Genomic DNA, 23,652 nt, shown 5'->3' on the forward strand with positions numbered 1-23,652 from the left:
AGGACATAGTCGTGACATTTTGCCTCACTTATCAATATCGGCACGTTTCTCCAATAGTACTTCAAATAAATATACATTAACAAAACCTACAGCACATATACTTTGAATACACGGTTTAAGATAATTATTTTCCCATGTATAAAGCGCAAAATATAAAACGGATAAATTAATCTTCAAAGTCAAATAATGCCATTTCTACTATCCACAAAATTCAAAAAGCAAATAGTGCAATGTTGATAATTAAGGATAACTATGATTGGTCAAATTTTTCAAAACCAACTAACACATTTTAAATTTTAGCACAACGGTTACCTAATTTATTTATGTATAGAATAAACATTTTCTTCTACATTAAAACCGGCATTACTTTATATTCAATCTAATAAGAACCTTAAAGTTACAAATTAAATTCCAACGGAGCGTAGTTTACTATATCAATATATATACGATAATCAAAATTTAATTCTACGCTTAACATCACTGGGAAAGAAAGCAAAAAAAGAAAACCGATGACAAATTTTGATTAGAAGAGTGTAACAACAACGCAATCAGAATTCTTTCCTTCACATTTGTAGCTCGCTCATATCGGTACGACACTAGTACTGAATGGTTATATTTTAATTTTTTTTCTTCACTCGATAAGCAATATACATATAATATCATATATTTACATACACCCAGTAGTAACTGCAAAAAATTAGCATGACTGATTTACCTAGACAGAAAGAAATTTAAACTCGATAGCTACAATTCAAATGATTCAATTACATATCTTAATGATAACAAATAAATAAAGATATGAACGAACTGCCCTGATACTGTAGCTTGTAGATTTAACAGTTTTTGTGTTAGTTATTACATTTAATCAGAAGTAGCAATAATTAGTACGACAGTGAAAATAAAAGATGTTTCGTCATTTTTTAAATATTAATATATTGAATGAATCTTAATAAAAAGTTATCTTTTATAGAGTAGCTGAAGTAGTCAAGGATAGGGGACAAAATAAAATTGAGTAAAAAAAGACATGTACTTCAATTTTTAACTGTTTCAATGTTAACTTGATCAATTTAAAAAAAATATATATACCTTTTTTATAATGCCTTGAATAAATAAATAAATAAATAACAACGGATATAGTAATGATACCAAACATGAATGTACCCACTGTTAAAATGAGGTCAAAATTAAAACATTTTACCACTGCTTTTGTTGTCCAACTTTTCCCATTGAGAACTTTGAAAGTGATCTTTTTATTAAGATTCAGTCAATCGTTTAAGATTTAAAAAATGTTACATATAAAATGTTTTTATTTTAAACACTGTCAACCAGTAGAAACTTCTGATCCAATATTGTCGGTATAAATCCTGGAAAAAAAATATGGAACCCATTTGTTTAAAGAAAGCAGTTCGTCCATATTTATCCCGCGCCGCGGCCCCTTTAGTAGGCTCAAATCTTAAAATGGAATAGCGCATTACATTCCCACAAAATTTTCCTAAATGTTCGGCAAAAAAATGTCAGGTGCAGTTAAATAATTACAAACGCGCTTTACCGACTACCAAAAATTAATTGAAGTACTATTACTGTTCCTATCGAAAGAAATTATAAGCCAATGTCACGACGAAAATCTTGCCTGTCTTCTACCTATTTAGCTTCCTTTTTTCGGGTCGCATCATGCACGAAAACGTTATCTGACGAGGTCGTCATGATTATCTTTGTTCTATCTCTTTCCATAACGGTCGCGCACGCATTCAAAATCACTCCATTCGGGATCGTTCGGATCTTCGTCACCGTACGCCGACTCGGTCGATTCGCTGTCATCATCACCTTCGGCAGCACACACAACCATCGGCGAGCCGAGGGTGAGCGAATCTCTCCGATCATCCTCGTCGTCATTCAACGGACTAAAACAACTGCTACTCCGCCTCCTCTGAACGTCTTGAGACCTCGAGTTCGTACTACACTGACGATGATCTTCAGGCATTTGTTTCAACATTTTGTCATACGCGTCTTCAGCCAATGGAAATGTGCGACGATCGTAGGGTGTCACCGTCATTTCTATCACTTCTCGTTGCTCATCTTCTTCTTCAATAATTCCGCGATCTTTACCACGGGTCGATTGCGAAATGGTCCGTCTTCGCATCACGCTCACCGATGGTAAGGGGCATTCGTCGATGGAAGGTAACGGAGTGGCAGGAGGCGAAAGAACAGGAGAACTGCCACTGATGCTATTCGTAACGATGTCAGAGGCGGAAACAGTTGTGTTTGTGTGGTCGATGGGATGAGGCGACAAGGGGTCAGGTGTGTTTCCGCCGCTCGATTCGGCCCTGCTGTCCGTTCGTTTGTGCGAACGAGACCGGCCACTGCCAACAGGGAATTTGAGGTAACTGAGGAACTTTTTCTTCTCCTCGTGCTCAGATTTTTCGTGACGCGCCAATAACGCCTCTTCCGAAAGATCTTCCACCTTAAACACATTATCAATTTAGTAAATTAGTAAAGAATATCACTAAATAGTACAAACTGATATAATCGTAATTGATTACTATACAACAATGATAATAAGAAGAAGGGATAGCGTCGCCTGTCAGATCAATTTAACAGCACCATGGGATGCGGATAATCAATAAGTGTTCAGTTCTAATGGGTTTAATTTTAATAACATATTGTAATTGTTGTACAATTTAATTAAGATTTTAATAATACTAAAGTATGAGTAAATTCTAGAACGAATTGCAAAATTGAAATTAAGATCACTTACATCGCTTTCAGGATCACGAACGACGCCATTAGTTTTCGTGTATTTCACAGCAAAATCAGGATCGACCAAACGCCACCTAAAAGCATACCACAAAAGATATTGTAATGATTCGAGCATTTTTTAAGTCGATAATAGCTAACAAATTATCCAAAAAGGACCCCCTCCCAAGCATTAGCACTTAACTTAAAAAAGAATTTAAAAACCTTGATAATCATTTCTATTTTTAAAACGCCTCCCATTTAAACTAATTTTTTCTACAAACTTGTACAAAAATTGAGAAATAATTGCAGCGACAAGATTAAAGGACCCATAAAAGAAAAATTTTCCTCAACAAGCACAAAACTTCTTTATAGAAGTATTAAGAGCTCGCAAGTAAAACCCTTAGTGGTCATCCCCGCTTAAACTCTTCCGATGTTACTAACGCAGCATCTGTCTTAAACTTGAAAATGTAGTTATGTTTTAACTGCAATAAAATTTCGTAAATTACAAGTTCCGAGATTTTCAAATTTTCCAGGGTAAAAAAATCCCTGGAATGTCTATATTCTTCGAGTACAGTGGACATCATGTTTTACCAAACTGTGGTAATATTATTAAAGCCGTTACCAAAGGTCTTTAAATGTATATGGTAATAGAATAAAACTCACTTGGGCGTTAAAATCTCTTTGTACTGCAACTTTTCGACCCTGGTAGATGCGGCAACACTGTACGGGATCACAATGTTGTCGATATCATACGAACTGACACGACTATTTCTCTGCTTACTGCTGTAACCGGAAATGGCCTGCATCGTTAAAAGCGGCGACGAGCATGGTGAGTCCACTACGATATTACCAACGCTCATCGATCGCGGGCCATTTCCACCTGCTGCAGCTGCGGCCGCTGCAGCCGCGCTATTGCTCAACGCCTCTGTCTCTTCGTCCGCACCCTCTGCCGACATCGCCTGTAACTGCGCCATCGCCAATCGCACATTGTGTCTCTTTTTCTTAAGTCGCGTGAGTGACGAATGCAACATGGGCTTACGACCTCGCATTTTTTTCATTTCTGTAAAAAAATGAAGCCATTACAAAATTATAGAGCATAAGTAGGTATATTGAAATACTGAAAAAGTAACAAAATAATTTTTTTACGTTTTCTCCAATTCGCATATACTACTGTATTAATAATCAGGGTTTCTAGTTTATGAGAAAAAAATCGCGTGGCCATTCATTAGTGCCATTCTTCCTTACTATTTTCTCTGTACTAAAAAAACTTCATAAATTTTATTTTTCTTACTAGTTTTTTGACTTAAATGATAACAAAATGAAACAATATGGCTTCATTCTTGTAATAATAATATAAGCGAATTTCATTGCACACAGCACATTATTATGAAACATTTGAAATTGTACAATTAATTTCTTTATAAAACATCTACGTATGTAAGCAAAATTATGAATATTAATTCTTACTTGTCTTCATTAATCTGTTGTATTTTCTACGATGGTCCACCTTTTTGGTCAGATCTTCTTCAACGTTAGGGCTAGTTTTATTTCGACGATCTGTCTTCATGTTGAACTTCATCGTCTTGAAGTTCGACTTTGTACTTTTCATTTGCCAGTCGGACGTTTTCATAATCGCCTCCAAATGGATACTGGACGAAACGTCTGAAAATTGATAATAAAAAAGATTTAAAAGAATAAAACACACAATAACAGATTCGCCTTTTTCTTTTTTGAAACTGAATCCTTTCACATATTTATCTCGTCTGATTTCTACAACATATGTAATTTTTATTATTTAATGGCATGATCAAACTGTTGCAAAGGTAATTCATTAAAATAAACTGCTATTGTAGGCATTAAAATCCACTTGTCATACGACAAGTGGATTTTAATGCTCTAGTATAAATAATATATAAATATATATACACTGTATAAATTGTTAATCAACAACAAATCACGATATCAAAATAACATAATGGTGAGATGTTAGCAATTCAAATTTAGTAGTACACGCATACAAAATGAAACATTTTAACCAACCACAGTATATTTGGGTTTTTTTTACCGCGTACGATTTACTTATTTCTCAACAAAATATGTGTTTTTCTTAAAGTTTTTCACGAGATACAAAGCATCCCGCTTACAGTAATAAAAATATAATAGAAAGTCAGTAACCTAAAATGTTCTGTCTTCTATTGTGTTTACTATTACAATTATATTATAAAATTATGTATAGGTATCATGACCGTAAAAAAAATCAAAGTACCTCCTTCTAGCCAAAACATAAAAAAACTTCTCCATTCTATTCCAACTGGATAAATTGTTGATCATTTATGTTTTTTATATTAAACAGTTTCGCCAATACAAATTGTATCCAAAAAAATATACAGGGTTTATAAATTTAACTATCAAATTACTTTCGTAGGGACTTTAATTCAATACAAAAAAAAACTGCAGTAGAATTTACGATCTAATTTAGCAAACTTTGAATAGAAAACGTTAAAAATTCGATGAGCTCTTTTTTTTTTACTTTAGAACATACTTCTTAACAAAATTATTTTTTGATGTAATTTACCAATTTATCCCCCATTTTCAACTCACTATAATGGGTTGGATTACTTAATTCTTCATGTAAAAATCCACCCTCATATTATTCATAAACCAAAATCATGTGTAGGGAAGGAGAACAACTCCCACTTCTCCTACTTCCTTCCTGGATATTTTCACTTCTTACTCACCTTCAGAAAAAGAGATTACAGGATGAAAAGCGGGATCAATGAGAGCAATTCTTTCCTGCGTATTTAAACAATCGGTTAGGTCCTTCGGATGTGTCGGATCCGTCCGACCGGTGCACACAGCGCACGGTGGAATCCCGCTCGCCGGCGCACACCCGCAACGGATCGTCGAGGGACGCGCCGCCTTCTTACTGACCGCATGCAGTCCCGCAATCTGCACCAACTTCCTCTTGCGAAAGCCACAGCGAAGCGGCCGGCTGCGGGCGCAGCAACAATCCGTGCTTGATGCGGTATTAGGTGATCCGGTCGCATCCAAGCCTCCTACTCCTCCCACTTCGGACATTACATTTTTGTTATTGAAATAAACAAGCGGCGAAGCGCCTGGTAATTGTCCCCTATAGCCGTTCACTGCGCTGGGCGAAGATGGGACCTCGTGCTCGCCCTCGAGCAACACAGGTCCCTTGTTCGCCCGCACCAACTTCTGCAAGTCGGCGTACTGACGAATGCGGTACTCCAGATCCGCTATCTGAGCCTGCAGCCATGTCCAACGAGACGCAATCGCAGCACGATCCGTCGAGTAACGCCATGCTGCCCTCTTCTGGCTGAAATACACAACATTAAATTTTAAAAAGAAAAATTGATAACTAACTTTTAAGATGAACAAATCAACTTTACAACCTGGAAAAGAGAACAAAAAAGCAGGAAATATAATAAACAATAAAAAATTGCGATTTAAAAACGTGGATGAGGTTGTATTAAACATCTCTATAGTAAAAAAAACGTATAAAATAACAATAAAACACTAAATTTCATACAGCGAATTTTGTTTATTAAACAGTATACAAAAAAGTAACATTTTTAATAGGTACCACAGTCCATCAGTATACTTCCTAAAACACTGAAGTCATTAATAAAAAAAGAATATAAATATTAGTGTTAAATAAAATGTTTTTTATATACTAAATATTCATCGAAAGAAATGTACTATGTATACATATTTTTGATGCCCAGCCAGCCTCTTTTGGAAAAAAAAATAAATTCTAGCTCCCAACCCCTCCACAAACAAAAAGGCTTGATGAATAGCTTTAAGCTGTATCTACATTATTGTATGTATTTCGAAATTAATCATATACTGAACAAACACACTTTAGGGATAGGGGTTTCGGATTTTGCTTTCATTTTTTGGGAAAATGGGAAGATTTTTCAGTAACAGTTATTGGGTCAAAACAAACGTAAAAATGTTCCTTATACTATATCATAAATTATTAAAAGCGTGCCTACGATATACCCGAATGACCTCTTTAAAAATAAAAAATAGAAATCCTTATTTTCCTCCCTCTGCTTTGTCAGGAAAACCAAGGAAAATTGCAACACCCTCCCCTTTCGCAAGCCTGTTATCGATTTAATTAATTTAAAAAGATGAAAAGAAGTCCAAAACAGATAAGCAAATAAATGATGAAAAGTAATGGGTATGAGCAATTAGTAATTAGTAATAATGATTCGTTGTGGTCTCTAAAGGAAAGAGGTTGCATAAAGCTTTAATTATTATGTTTTAACTTTAGCGCAGTTTTTCTATAATCTTATTTGTGCTATTGTACATCTCTAAATCGATTTGAATCATCCTTTATAAAATTACCGCTATTGTTCTTGCATACGAAAAAAAAATAAGTGTTTTACGACAAAAACAAACCAAAGATACATGACTAAACTAAAAACCGACCACTGTAAACTCAACGGAAACTGAAAGCTACTCATACTCAAATTACTTGTGACGTAAACAAAGATTGCGACACAAAGAGAGAGAAAATCGATTCTTAAATACACAGATACACCTAACTCAATTACATTATATACTGTATGTACATATTTATTTATACAATAAGTTTCTTTACGTAGCGCAACTTGTGGAAAACGAGCTCAAACCAAATTCAAATATAGATAACAAGAAAAGAATTCCTTTATGAATGTTTGTGCTGTCTGGAATCTTGTATACTCCCAAAACATCATTTTCTAAAACGATTTGACAATAATGTCGACAAATTAGAAAACGAATACAACAATTATTATTATATCAATTAATCCCAGCTTTTTGACACTCCATTTAATTTTTTTTAAAACAATTACCTTATTATGCATTGTTTTAAAACATTTCAAAGTTCACAGCATCAATTAATAATTGTACAAAACTATTAACGAGTGTAATATCTCGAAATGAGAGAATCAAAAATTATCAAACACTTCTGAGGGTTTAGGACAAAAAAGCTAAATAAGTAATCCCTACTGGTGAAACTCCATTGTCAACAGTTTTAGAACTAAAAATTCAACTATAAAAAATACTTGCTACATTAAGTTAGGGTAAGATAGCATAAGTTACATCAGTATATCATATCAAAAAGCATAGAGGAATAAAAACAGTAGAATGAGCACCGGAAATAATCCAAAAGTGAGAACGAGTCGAAATTTAATGGTGGGATAGACACCAGGATAGTGGCATTGCTGACAAACCCACAGAATCCTGGAGGTCTCGCTCACTTAGAGCTTTAAAACTGAAGACACACAATTAAAACACTAATAAGTTACAAGATTTTTACTGGTAGACAAATCCGCAATGATTATTTCACCACACTGTGGCTTCTTCAGGTGGAATTCATTCCAAAACGCCACACTGTGGCGAAATAATTATTAGTGTTTGAATTGTGTGTTCTAAATATAAAGTTACAAGAAGTTAAGACCTCATGTAAACATTTTGTATAGGTAAAGGACAATTCATAATACCGACCGACCCATTTAAATTGTAATTACTTGTTAACTGATTTTCAATCAGACGATTGAAACCATTGAAGAAACGAACTGTAATAATGTGTACAAATACTAAAACTGTTATGTTGGTGAGAGCTATATTGAACACTGAATGCAATTACCAGAAGATATATACATGTAGCATAGACCTTGCAAGGTAACAAAGCTCCAAATTATCAACAAGAACATAACAGCAGTGGGAATTGCAATTATTGTAGAGCACTTACAATTATTAAAGTTTATCTGCAAAAAGTAAAATTAAAATATTGATAAAATAAAGGGGGTGGGGCTGTGTTCTCAGTTACGTACGTATCATATGAAAAAGTTCTACTTGCACACATTCTTTTATTTTGTTTCAAAAGTACTTATGCAAAAAAAATTCCACCCGTCTTCTACTCCAAAGAATGTAAGTCTAAAAATCGCTATATATTAATATTTCATGTCTCTACGATTCTGTGTAAGTAGGTATAGATTTCTACAGGTAATTTGGGCAGTTATCTCCTCACATACGACTTTTTGAAATTAGTCGATTATTAAAACATTTAATCGAAGTTTTTTTTATTAAAAATAACCCTTTTCAATGTACCGTACGTGTTTGGATCCGGTACCCGGCAGATCCGGCACTTTTTTTAGAATCCTGCCGGATAATAGCGCCGATTACCCGACAGTGCCAGGAAATTGTACCAGAGAGAAAAAAACAAACACCAGTAATAATAAATAGTGTAATTTGTATAACAAAAAACGAAATGTGTGCTGGGACACATAGCACGAGTGAAACTTCAAAGCAGAAGTGGAAAAATGAACGGCAACAAACAAGTGGAAAATCGCAACAAAATTTTTACTTCAAGTTTTACGGGCAGATTGTTAATGTACTTGTCCAATTTGAAAACCTGCCCGTAAAACTCCACTTGTCCGTTGAAGTTTCACTTCTACTATATGTCCCAGCATACATTTCGTTTTCACAGGATTACTGCAAATTATGATTTGGTTTTTACACAGACCGCAAATAGAGGCAATGATGCCCAGACACGTGGAGAGCAGAAGTAAGAAAACAACAGCTGAACACAGCACACGCCGCCGGGACTCTAGCGGACTCCGCGAGGCTGCGCATTATATCAATCTAATACAGTCGTTGCCCTCTCTCCGCCGCCGCCAGCCTTTCTCTCCCTTCACCGCTGCTGCCACTCACCGCACGATATACCGTCTACCCCCTCAACGCGGCCGTAACGCTTTTTCGTGACAAAAAAAATCTTAATACCCCGTCGTCTTTATAGAAGCTTCACTTCAAAAAAACTACCTAATACAAATTGGTAATCAATATTGTAGTGGGATAGGTACCCGACAAAATCACTATCCTGTGCAATTGTGGTTTGAATGTTAGCATTCGCTTATAGGGTAATTGAGGAAGTGGTACAGTTTCTAAAAGCCTCGGTGTTTTAAAACGACACATCCATACGAAAAATAAATAGGTCAACATCCACTTTCTGCGCATAAATTGCACCCATTGATTCACCTCTTCTTAAAAGTTCGCGCTCTAGTTACAAATTCGCAGTTATACAAAGCCACTAAACCAACTCTTCGCAACGGTAACAACAAGTCATCAAATTTTAACGAAACAATTAATCAACTAAAATGTACGATACATATACATACGTACTTATTTTCAACTATGACCTTGAGGTACACAACATACCTGTCACTTTTTAAGCAATCTTAAATTAGTCAACGTTTATAAGTAAATGTTACAAATACTAATGTACGACAAATATTAAATTCAACACAACCTTTACGGTAAAATTTTAATTAGGTGAATTTTAAATAAAATGTGGGTAAATGTATCAAAATATTTATGTTTACTTTGTATAATTTACATTATTAACCACAGAGACCTAATATTCTAATATCACAAAACCTACGGTATTAATTAAATTATTCTTCCCTTTAATTCAATTAAGTCCTTAAAAAATAATTACTCCTAAAAGGAAGAAAGGGTCAAGCAATGAACATAGCTCTGCTTCGGTTTTATTGAAAAAAAAATGTTCAACTTTGCGTGGGCAAACAGAAAGAGAGAATTTTCATCAAGGAAACCAAACCGCGTTCTCTTCAAATAGCTCTGCTTAGTACGTTTCAATAATAAACGAACTCAAATTTAATTTCGTTCAATCGATAACAACATCTGCGAATAATAACAAGGAAGAAGCTAGTTTGTTTTCGATACTTTTAATAATGTTATTCCAGGATTATGGTTACGAAAAATTATATTTTATACACACTGAAGTTCATCAGTTATAGCGCATGAACAAATTTTCTACCAATAGTATACAGTAGAATCCGCTTATAATGACATTGAAGGAAAATAACAAAAACACGCCATATTAAGCGGGCGTCAGACAAAGCATAGTCTTAGAAAATGAATAACTTTCTATTTTAGTTAGTTATTTAGTTTACTAGAGAGAAAAACTGCAAATTGTATATATTTATTAACAGAAAAAGAAAAAGAACGATGAATTGTAATATCAATATACATAAGAAGGATCAGAAAAATGAGCGAAAATGTTATTCTTAATCATTTGGGCCACTATAGCCGGATATGATTTCTTGAGAATCAGTCATAATAAACGATATGTCATTTTAAACGGAGTCATTATATCCGAATTTTCCTATAGAGAATTTAATATGAAAACCAAACGTAACACTGCTATTACTTCATATTAAGCGGTTGGTCAATATAGACGGAGTCATAATAAACGAATTCCACTGTATATGGACAAATCTACATATATTACGTATTGGGAAAAGTACCTAAAGGATGCTTTCCCCAGGTGGGATGCTTATTCCTACTAATCATACAAAGTAATACGAACAACATTAATTTGAAGCCAGACTTTAGTTCTCTCTAACGATCTTACTCGTGTCTTTCAAATTTTGCTTACATTGTAATAGCAAACACACGTGTACAAAATACGTCGTTCTCTTAATAACGTAATTCATTCTAGGAAGTCTGCATTCTATTATTATCCACTCTTACATCAACGCACAATAAAATACATTAAAACTTAATTCATAAACTAATGATGTACACATTTTAAAAAACACGACTTTATCAAATTAAAATGTCTATTTTCGGAATAACGATCAGGTAGGGAGGCATTTCATCTCAATCGGTAAAATTTCATGTGCCGTTCGTAAGATTAAAATTAACAAATCCTGATTTTAGGACTGAAGGTTGATTTGTCGAAACGTAGCTAGAGTATCTGATATTTAGGTGTCCAGTAGCGTAAGAAGTGTCTGATTCACATGTCCGGCAACTTCGCCCCACATTTTTGGATAAAAAAGGTGCTATGCTGAATTGTGCAATCTTTATAAAAAAATATAAATAAATTACCAATAATGACAGCAGCCACGTATAATCAGGAACTTCAAAAATTACTCAATTTGGATTACAACCCATTTTATAGTCATTATCTCCATTCCAGCCTAATGAAATTTCATTTTCTGAATGGTTGGAATTATTCGAACAATTCTGCTCAATAAATGACGTAAAAGACAATCTCCCCATTTACAAAACACCCCGATGCCTCTCCATAATCAAGAAGGGGTTTTTATTTTATTTCCTATATTGGTTCTAGAACGTACCAGTAGTTAGTTACCCAGTTAGTCAAAGAAAAACACGAGTCTGTGAATCTACAAACCTCAAGTAGGTGGTATACCTTCGTCAAGCATAAATAATATAATTTATGACATAACGAGTTTGTAAGAAGGTACATTGAAGGTTTGCGAGTAGCTGATCCGTATGAACCCCATCTGCCAGATACGCCTTGCGATCGTATAGTATGAGTAAACTAGAAGAAAGCTGTTAAATATTCCCAATGTAGACTTCGAATTGACAAGAAAAATAGCTCTTTAAGAAAAAGCAGATTGTGAACAGGCAAGACTATTAGCAAGAGCTTTACCAATCAATAACGTTAGAATAACCAATTATCAAGCAACCAGGTAGCGTCCACTCACAGATAATAGTCAGTCAACCAAGTTTCGACCAGGTCAAAACCAGCCAAATCAACCACGCCCTCCATCCACCCTCACACTAGTCAACCGCATCACTCTAGAAGAAATCGTCACGTTCATACCACCAACAAACCATGTTACCGCTGTGGAGGGAAGCATGATCCACGAACCTAACCAGCTGTATACTGGCAATCTTACAACTGCAAAAAGAAGGGCCACACAGTGGTTTACAGGAGCAACCCGAGTAGTCAACAAAAGTCCGAACCAAATAAACTCTATCAAGTTAGGCAAATTACAAATATAGAAGAAAACCTGTCAGATGACAGTATCATGGATATTTCTGAAGTACGACAATCATACTACAGAGAAAACAATAAAAAGGTCCTGGAGAACAAGTCAACCTCTAGCAAACAATCTGCGAGTAAGTCGTATCAACTACATACAGCAAAGCAAAAGTAAGCGACGTAGATTCTTTTAATATTAGCTCTATGTACTTAACTTGAAAATGTCACATTCAATACAATAAATAAACGCAAATACAACTTCCGCTGTAACAGGAAATACTATGAAAATAAAGAAATTCAGTAGCCTACTTTTTACTTCACATTTCCACTTTTAAATAAATTAAAATCAACCTTCAACTTACTTTAGAAAAAATAATTTACACTATTATACACTTATTAGAAAAAGCTTTTGGCAATTTTAAATGGGCCTACATGTTAAATATACTTAAAAATTTAGGGATGAGCTACAGCTACGGAAGAGTGATAATTAGTATGTATAAAGAGCACAGGTAGTTATAGAGTAGCAGCAGCAACGTAGAGAAGTAAATATTAGGAATGGAGTCAGGCAAGGATGCACACTGTCCCCGCTACTTATTAATCTATACATCGAAGACGCGACCAACATCATTAAAGACACTACAACTGCAAGGACAAAGAATTAGTATGCTTAAATTTGCAGATGCAGTATTAGCAGCAAGCAAGGAGGAGTTAAGAGATAGCTTTAAATAAAATGGAAGCAGTAATAACAAAACAGTATTGTATGAAGATAAAGAAATGCAAAACAAAAATACTGGGAATGCAAGGGAAGAAAAAATAAGGAAAGAACGAATATAAAGATAGGAAACGAAAAATTAGAAAAAGTGACTGATTTTTGGTATTTATGAAATCAGATAAGTCAGGACGCCAGAGTGAAGGTGCGTGTTCAACCAGTCTTAAGACTGACGACCTTATGATGATGATGATTTTATACTTATATATGAGGTTAGGTTAGGGTTAATCTAATCTAAACAAAATTCACACAAAATTGTTCGCCAAATGGAGTGTTTGTTCTATAAGGATGCGTTAGTATGGTAATAGAAAGTCAAGTTTCCACAACACTCATATCTGTCTTTACCTAATTGCAACATAATACCTCTTGTAGACAAAAGGGATAAGTCTCAAATTTCTGCTCTAAATGTCGTACGTACCTTGACGTTACACGGCATATAAGCAAAGTGTAACAACAAAAAAAAGACAATAAGAAACACTCACGGAAAGGCCTATTACTTCTGCGGATAAGACTGACAAGAGAAAAGCATCAAGTATTTATACGTTTGCACATTTAAAAAAAATGAGACAGAGACAAGAACAAGTAGTCAAAGAAAATAATAGCGTCAGCTGAATAACGAAAAAATGTCTTCTATTTCACGATAAAAGAAAAGAAAAATTTAATTTGAGAGGCTCTATATATACAGAAACCTTTGAGGAAGACCCAATTTAAAATCTTTAAGGAATGTCTAAGCAGAGTCTTTTCATGTACTTCATGACCCTTCGTTTTGAGCCCCTATTAGAAAATAGGCAACTATATCTTTGAATAATTAGCCATGGTATGGCGATACCCATAATTAAAATCTAAAACAGTGCCTACCCTTCCGTCCAAATTTAGATGGCTTGAACTAGTACATATGCATAACTCAATTGGAAATTTGTCAATTTATAAGTATAATTTATTGTTTACTGATTTAGAGATTTTACTTTAAACTGTCTACAAAGTAAACGCATTTATGACCATGTCCACGGTTAATTATGCGAAAGTAATAAATGGTTTTTTAGAGTACTTATATGGAGACGCACTTGACCTTTTCATTCATTAATTTATTCTCTATAATATATACGGCTATTTACTTACTATATGTACAAATAATAGACGAAATTTTATTTCTAATTTCTACAAGTACCACAACGAAAGCGACATCAATCCTTGAATTACCCCAGATAAAAGAACCTAAAACGATTTTTGACAAATTCGAGCGGTAAGAGCTAAAATTAAAAAGTAAAACATTATGGTTAAGAATGATAAACATCCCTTTTCAGTATGTACGTATACTTTCATTTTTTTTAGTTTCTTTTTTTGGGATTGACCACACTTAAAGTATAGTTGGGGGTTCCCCTGATTAAAATAAACTATAAATCCTATTTATTGTTAAAAAAACACATCATTCCCAATTGTTATTCAATCTCTTCCAGTCGCAAAATATCCTTTCACATCATTTGGGGAATAAAATATGTACATTACAAATAAAACGGGGGGGGGGCTAAATCTGAACTAGAAACAGTTTATCTCAATATCGTTTTTTATATTTGAAATACATATAGCCAATATGTGTAAAAAAATGGGAAGCCCTTTCGCTAAATAGCGTTTTAATTTTACTTCATTGTGAATGTAATTACTTACGAGATAATGTAATATAGTAATGAGTCATTCACACTGGGTACACCGGACGTGGTGGCAAGCAGTTACAATAATGTTAAACTACAATAACACTTATAACAAAGCAGCTAAAAGAAGTACAATATAAAACTACCTTCTACTCAGCCTAAAAAATATTTACCCCATGGTTAAATTACCCGCCTGTATCAGTATTTCATTCAATTAAAGCATAATAATAAAATATGTAAGTTAAACACCCGATAATAAATGAAGTTATCACGTCATTAATTACATGTTTGCCACAAGTTCGTTGATGACTATTAGCACACAACTTTAATTACTTGATTTTATTAGCCTAATAAACCGTAAAATATAAATAATAATGAATCATCATCACTGTCGCTACAATAAACGGTATCTATGCACAATTAATGTTTTGATTATAATGGAGCTAAGTATAACCACAAACACCAGATTTACACAATGAACAAAATTATCGTGAAAGCAAAAAAACACGTTTTTATAAACTCGTGGTCGGTCTCATTGGGAAGCAATAAAAAAAATATACAACTTTTCAATACCAGCTTACGATATTGTTAATCACTATCTCTACCAGTGGTTTTATATACTTTCGGAAAAACCACATACACTATGAATAAATTATGTTAATAGTAAAGACAAAAAGTGCCCGTTACTTACTAAAATTGTTAAATTCCTATTATTGTAAAAAATAAATATTTAGTTTAACTATTTTTTAATTTAGACAATAGCATTCACCCGTGTATTTTATAACAATGAATCCTTAAATTCCTTATTTATTTGTATAACAAAATAAATCAATTAAGGAGAATCAAACGCATTGTTAATTAAGATCAAAAATTATAAAAGGAATAAGTATTTATTCAATATAGTATTAATACGAACCAAATGGGAAAGGTAGATAAAATAGAAATAAGTTAAAATGGTTTTAAATAAAACGAAAATCATTGTATTTGCATTTAAATTTAGCCCCTTCAACCCTAAAAATGATGTCACCGCTGCCTTATAATAAGTTGCATCCAAAAACAAATTTTTAAAGATTTGTTGACTGACAACCCTGGGATCATTAGATTGAAAAAGTCATCAACACGTACTACTACATTGATTTTATACTTGGTCGAAATAAAACGAATCAACAATAAAAGATGAAAACTTTCAGACTCCCATAAAATATCAGCTAAACAAGACGATGACCAAAAACTAAAAGCTACACGTATACCCATGAAAATGTAAATATCAGAAAAGGTTACCAAAGACGTGAACTGTACAGGGAGAAGTAATGTGATAAAGAAAAGAAAACCTTAATGATCAACTCGTTCCATCAAATCATCCTTTATACAACAAATTATTTCGAAAGGAGGGGTATCGATTAGGTGTTATTTTCGCCCCATTCCCTATATGAATTCTTGTATGTGGATTACGTATATATAAAAGTAAATCATCATCATCATAAGGTCGTCAGTACTAAGACTGATTGGACACGTACCTCCACTCTTTCAGACACACAGTCTAGGAAATATAATTTAATAATTCAATTCATCAAATTGTATGACATATTTTTTTCGTTATTTTGTAGTCGAAAGCAGGCCTTATTGATACCCTTTCTTTGGAGGGGAAGTCAGAACAGCAAATCACTAAACTAACAAGTTAGCAGTTTAATAAAGAATTTCTTAAAAAATGGAGTATTATAAAAAAAATCCCCAAATAGAAAACATGTAGGAGATACCGAGGTAAAATTAACTTCGGGGTAAATTGAATTTTGTAGCTATTCTAATAAATATAAGTACATATAAACACAGAAATAACTATATCCTTTAAATATAGCAACCCAATGGATAGAAAAAGTGATATCGACATAAATATCTGTAGCTGAGTCAATCGCTACAAAAAGGCTAATTGTAAAAGAAAAGACCATTAAGCAAAAAATAAGACAACCTTCGAAACACCCGACAATTTCTGATTTCTTGAACATTGTAGGAGAAATATATAAAAATATTCCAATTTAATGCCAGAACCCAGCTCTACCACTCAAAGGTAACAGTCCTCGAACATTCCAGAACGTTCTAGATACTTCTGCTCCAATTGACTCTAGAGTATTCTATTTGAGGTCAATCATAGACATTCGACTAATATTCTAGTTGAAGACCACCTTAAAAACGTTAAAACACATTCTACCAAGAAGACTGTCACTTATTCTAAACTGGTGTTTGGTGGCTGGTAATGGAAAACTCACACACCCACCAAACTGGAGAAAATTCGAATATTATACGAAATCTAAACATTTTTGTGAACACTTTGGTAAAAATATGAAAATGCCCCAGGTCGACTACTTTTAACCATTATATCTCCTACACCACCACAACTTCTCACATGCAACCACCATAGTGAAACTCGGAGCTACTACCACATACAAGCACAAATAGTTTGCTCTGGGTACTTGTGACTACAAAGTGAAATATGCACCTCATTAACATCAATGGCGTTGACACTATCGCGATTCTAGTGTAGTTAAATCTTTAAGGATTTTACAATAGTTCCGTTTTCCTTCCAGCAGTACAGAAGCCCAAATGAGACTTAATTATCTGTAACTTATATTTTCAGTAAATTGGTATATATTTCACAGATAATATGGACAAATTTTTAGAACCCAAAAAAAAAAACACGTGTACACGAAAAAGTGATGTAGAATAATGAAGTACACAAACCAATTTGTGTCTTATAAGAAAGCAAACTGTTTACGATGATATATTTTCAAAAGCAACTAATCATAATTTAATTTAATTACCAAGACATATCAAAATCAACCTGATTGTGTGGCTGACAAACACACATTAGGGTAAATAGAACAAACAGAATAGCTCAAAACCCCAACGCCAAAACAAGACACTGTAGTTGTCCGAAGCACTTTTCGGTAACAAAGTTACCTTCTTCAGGGACTGAAGTAAACTCAGTTTACCGAAAAGTGCTTCGGACAACTACAGTGTCTTGTTTTGGCGTTGGGGTTTTGAGCTATTCTGTTTGTTCTCCAACAACCGCCAAAGTTTTTCCAATCTTCATATTAGGGTAAATGTTTAATTCGTTATTCAACATCCCTAATAAAAAAGTCGACCCACAGAAAACATAAGAGGAAATGAGAATAATAATATAAATATCAGGCCAACCTCTGATATAATGTATAAATCCAATAATTATTAGCTTTTCGCCATTTTTAATTATACAATAAAGGGGGTAGTGGTGATAGAATGAATTTCAAGCAGTGGTGACAGAATAAGTTCCAAATATTATGTTATTTACAATCAATTTCAGGCAGACGTAAGGCGTGCATCCTATTCACCCGCACACTTTTTTAATGAACGTACATTGCCCAGATTTTTATTTTATATCTCTACATGCTACCTGCGGTCTACACACTTAGTACTTCCGAATTGCTACTAAGTATGGTGTAAATTTGTCAGATACTAAAAGCCCATTTTGATACTGCAAAATATCTAAATCGTAGAATGAAGAATTACTTGGTTAAACAAAGAATAATCATGAAAAAAGTAATAAGAATAAAAAATAAATAACTTCTAAACTTTTCACAAAATTTTATTTAATAAAAAAGACCATTGTTTCGCTACACAGTAGTTTTATCAAGTGTGGTTGAGTTTTCCTTATAGAGTAAAACTGAACAAACCGTGATAAAGTTAATGTCTAGCAAAACAACTGTCGCTTTTAAATACAACTTTGTGAAATGTTTACCAAGCATTTATTTATTTAAATATCGGAGTAGTAGAATATTCACGCGTTTTTATACGACATACGTATCTCTACATTTCAACTTACAAATTATTTTTAAAAAAAGCCATGTAAACTATGCATAAACAACAAAACATAATCACCAATAACAATTTATAATTTTCAAGACTTTAAATGTATCGCCCCTCCTCTATCGTCCATCCAAATTAATGCTAACATTTATAATCTCAACAACTAAATTTTTAACGATCACTACCTTCAAAATTACTCAAAAATGTAACAGTTCAATCAAATCCTGTTATTCAAAATTCTTCCACAATAATATACAAGTGTATTATAAAGCTTTATATCGAAATATAGTTGGAAACTGGCCAGAATTCACATCGATTGGGGTCAAATCTCTTTAGTTATTACTTTACACACGCAATACATTTACCTCGTTTATGTTATTTAAAATTACCTGATCATACAAAATCTCAAAAAGAAAAAGAATGTGAACGGTCAGTCAACTAATCTCAAAACACGCGATTTTCAATTTACTATGTTAGAAAATTGAGTTTTGTATAAAAGCGCTATGGGGTTATTACACCACACAACACTAGACATCAACTTCAAGCATCAAATATCAAGCTTTAGAAGAATAGATGTTATAATAAACGAAAATAAATGCTTGAAACCGTTGCATACTTCAGAACACCTATTGAAAAACTACAACACAATAGAAAAACGATATATCTAAAGAAGGAATTGTAAAAAATTACCCAATTCTAAACCAATGGGGAATGTATAACATCTATCGACTTGGTTAAGTTTTTTTTCTGAAACAATCTTGTAGTGTTGACTTTGAATAATGTTTAGAAAATGTATCTCATTGATTTTATAAACAATCAAGTAAAAATAAGGGGAAGTATAAGATTTGTACCATCATACCATTAGCAAAAATTACATTTTATTGTCAAAAACGTACCTGCTGTTTGTAATTCCAATACACATGAGCAAATTATGGTACTCTCTCCCTAGATAGCAAACCTCTTTTTGTTTTACTTACATACTCAGGTACTGCTGATGCGGATTCCCGTATGTTTGAAACTCGTCGCAGCTCTCGCCTCCAGAACTACTGGCGGTGGCCTCCGAGTCAACCGCCTGTTGCACAATTCGCAGCTGCGTATGAAGCGAACCCGCCACCTTCTGCAACTCCGCCTTATGCTCAGCCGACCATGGTGGTAACGTTGTCATGTTCTGGTACCCGCTCCGATAGCTGGCGGGTTCGACCGAACCGGACCCGAAGTATCGCGGCGTAAACTTTTGGCGTGCCACAATTGTCGCCTGGAACAGGGTCGACGTTTCGAGCTTGCGCACAAGGCTCTTGGCAGAACTTTGCGAGATCGGTTTCAATTTTTCATCCTTCGAGTTTGTGGTTGTCGAAGGCACAATCGTCGCTAAGGGTTCCGGCGAACCGGACGCTTCCTGTAGCGATGAAGGATGATAAGGAGGCGGAGGTTCTTGGTCTTTATTTTGCGCAGTGGTGTTGTTGTTGGCCGCCTCTTTAGCTTTTCTGAGGGTCCTGTTTGCGTGCTCGAACACGCCTGCGATTTCATTGCTCACGTGCTGGCCCATGTGCTTGACCTGAATTTTGCGCAGGCGCCTTAGCAAAAAATCGACTCGCCTCTCTATCTTTAACTGTTAAAACAAAAACAAAAAATGTAAATATTTTGAAAATTTGATAATTAAAGAAAAGTTTCTTTTAGGATCCATTGTTTATTGCCATTATAAACGTACACCAAGTTAAAGAATAAATAACCCATTCTTAGCACGTTTTTACTCAAATTCTTAACGCCTCATTATAACATAAAAAGTCTAATTTCTGTTACGTTTTTATTCAAATCCCAAATGGCCAGTATTGTTTAGCTTTCTTTTAAGTTTTTAGGGACTGTTTTATAGAATTCATTTCTTGCCCATACTAAAGATTTAGGTGTTAATACAAAATGAACAGTGTTTAGTTCAGTTCTGTTAAAAATTATAATTGCTTTGCCCTCTTTTGTACTTTTGAATGTTATGAATATGTAATCTAATTTTATATTCTAATCCCAAGACGCTTATTATACGTAATCTTCTATTATTTCGATTTTTGATTTACAAAGCTATTTCATTAGAACTCATCTTTACTGCATTACCAATTTTTTTGTTTTTAATATAACTAATTAAAACATCAAATTATTTTTCCTTTTATGATTTCCGTTTAAAACTCTTTCAAAATAAATTTCACTTAATTGTAGTAAAAATAAATTGTTTTTATCAACTTTGCCTAATTACGATAAAATCTATGGTTTTAATTGTTTTATCTTCTTTTGCGGTTTAGAAGCCTTATGAAGCCGTTTTCTTATCTGTTATTTTTTAAGTGCTCTTTAAAGACTACGATTTACATTCTAATAAACATGTACCTAATTCATTTATCTAACTGTTTTGCTTTATTTTATTCTTAAAAGACTTCAAAGTTGTTTCTTCTACAACTCATCTTCTAATTCTAATCGCCCAATTAAAACCTGCAATTATTTTATTAGTCATCTTCATTGATACTGACTATCTACATACATGTTTACTACGAAATTTTAGTGACAATGTGTTCTTAAGTTTTTATTTTAACTCCAACTGCCTAATTAAAATCTATATTATTTTTATGTTAAAAGTCTTCTTTACATATTTATTCCAGCCAACCTCGGGCTCGGACAAAGATCTAATTGGCATATATTTTGTAGCCAATTTATAGTGAAATAATCAATTTTGCCTAGTTCATAGATTCCAATAAAACCCCTAATAGGTATCTTAGGGCTTAAAGAATGCTAAAATTTGCATTTTGTAGCTATTTAGCTTTAATCTTACTTAATAATTAATCGTGACATTAGACTAATTACTATTTCCTTCATATAAATTACATTTTCAAGAGGACTTAAGTACTATAACAATCTTATTCGACATGTTTTTTTCTTCTATATTTGTCTAGAGACGTTTAAATGTGGAAGTTGACTATGTGATCTACCTACTAGTGTGAAGATTTTTATCTGATCTTCTCTGAAGATATATCTACTTGTTGGGGCTTTAATGATACTTATACCTACAAAGCAATTAATTAAAAACCGATATATTTTCATGATGTGATATGCAAATAGTTTATTAATTGTATGCAGTACACTTTATTAATTTAATGTACTTATAGAAGAATGCACTGTTTATTAAAAAACTGTGCGTTGCTAATCTTAAACTGTTACCAGAAAAAAATGTTGAAATTTATTTGTAAGTCCACCTAGTAAAACAAAGTATTTCATTAGATATAAATGGGGTACTTTTTCTGCATATTTCAACATGAGTAATAGATACATTATTTATCTCTTGAATAGGTACATAATGAGGCTTAGCTGTCTTTTAAATAAAAAGGTACACACATAAATTGGAATTTAAAAAATTGCGAAGTAGAACTGATTCTAATATCATTAAATAAAAAAGGCAAAACAAAAATTTGGGACACAATTTATCATAAAAAAAATTAATACAGAAAGCAAAAATGGATCCTTTAAAACCGGGCATTATATATTCAAGGCAAGTTGGAAATTATGTTGGAGTTAAATTTGATACCAGCTCATTTAATTATACTTTCAACGAGCTGATAAAGCCATATCAACAATAGTGATATACATAATACAAAAGGATAGCAATAAATATGAAATGACCACTAAAAATGACTTAAAACGTTATTCACCCACCTGTCTCTTTTGTAATTCAGCAATAACCTCCTTAGTTTGGTGTTCCTTTAGCGTTGCTGCCCCGTCAAGTAGTTGATCATCCATACTCATATTCATAACATCAACATCATTCAATAATTCCTTTTCAAATGGTGATAAATTGGTGGTTAAGTCTGTGGCAAGTGAAAACATGGAGTCTGCTGTATTAGTTGCTTCCATGGACTTAATCACCTGCATTATTTCATCTACATTCGGTGGAGGTATGTCTCCTACTGTCTCTGCATCGTTCTCACAAAGGTCTGGTTCAAAGTTGTTCAAAATCTGTTCTACATCATTTGGTATGCTCTTATCTTTAACTAAAGATGAAATGTTATCTATTCTTGTTTTTTCAAGTCCCATCTTGTCTTGAGGGTCATCCATCCGTATTTTATTGTTCATTACACCAATGGAGGAATTATGTTTGGGACTATGTTGTTGCAACTGTCCCAGTTGTTCATCACCTGAGCCTCTCACTGCTGACAAACTAATATTTTTTGGTGCATTTTTTATTAAATGATTATCATCAGTGTCTAAGCCTAGCTGATGATCGTCACCTTTTGTGTTTTTTTTAACACTCTGTGATATGCAGTCACCAAAGTCAGTAGTTTTAAGGGTTTTTGGGGACAAACTAAATTTTTGTGACTGCTCCGAATCTGTTAGGGCTGGAGCCATCACCAACACATGGAGATGCCTCGCCGAGGCCGTACGCACTCCCATTCATCCAGAGTTGTTACAGTCAATTTCTTTTCACTCCTGGCACATATTACCAAATCCTATTATTCGTAATTCATTGTAACACTCGCGATATATAACTTTAATTTAAAACAATTAGTCACCTGCTAATTCCATTACTTACACGAGGTAGATGGTAAAAAACAAACGATTAAAACAAAGCGTTGTTAGGAATCTTAATTTGTAAACATGTAAACATTTTAGCGCCAACCGTTACAAGTCGATGGCTTTTTGCACACACTTCCGATGGTAATTATGGAATATCCTTTTTCTTCTTCGTTATCTTCGAAATTGATATTACAACTTGTTTTTACACTTCCTGCAATTTGAACGATGCACTCCCACGTGACGACTCAAAGCTTACGAAACGTACTACGATGCCGATTGAAAGACACGCA

General features: G+C 33.7%; 1 protein-coding gene across 1 annotated transcript; it reads right to left on the reverse strand.

Annotated features, from left to right (window-relative positions):
* Positions 1-981: 981 nt before the first annotated feature.
* Positions 982-23,265, reverse strand: LOC108736339 (KAT8 regulatory NSL complex subunit 1). The gene is made up of 7 exons (XM_018468727.2): positions 22,505-23,265; positions 19,795-20,426; positions 5,475-6,073; positions 4,204-4,398; positions 3,400-3,796; positions 2,756-2,831; positions 982-2,461 (listed from the first exon to the last, which is right to left on the reverse strand). Exons 1-7 carry the CDS (start codon positions 23,237-23,239, stop codon positions 1,718-1,720), a joined length of 3,378 nt encoding a protein of 1,125 aa, XP_018324229.1. The 5' UTR covers positions 23,240-23,265; the 3' UTR covers positions 982-1,717.
* Between the last annotated feature and the right edge of the window lie 387 nt (positions 23,266-23,652).

The sequence above is a fragment of the Agrilus planipennis genome, unplaced genomic scaffold (assembly GCF_000699045.2).
Source record: "Agrilus planipennis isolate EAB-ADULT unplaced genomic scaffold, Apla_2.0 scaffold64, whole genome shotgun sequence".
Lineage (NCBI taxonomy): Eukaryota > Metazoa > Arthropoda > Insecta > Coleoptera > Buprestidae > Agrilus > Agrilus planipennis.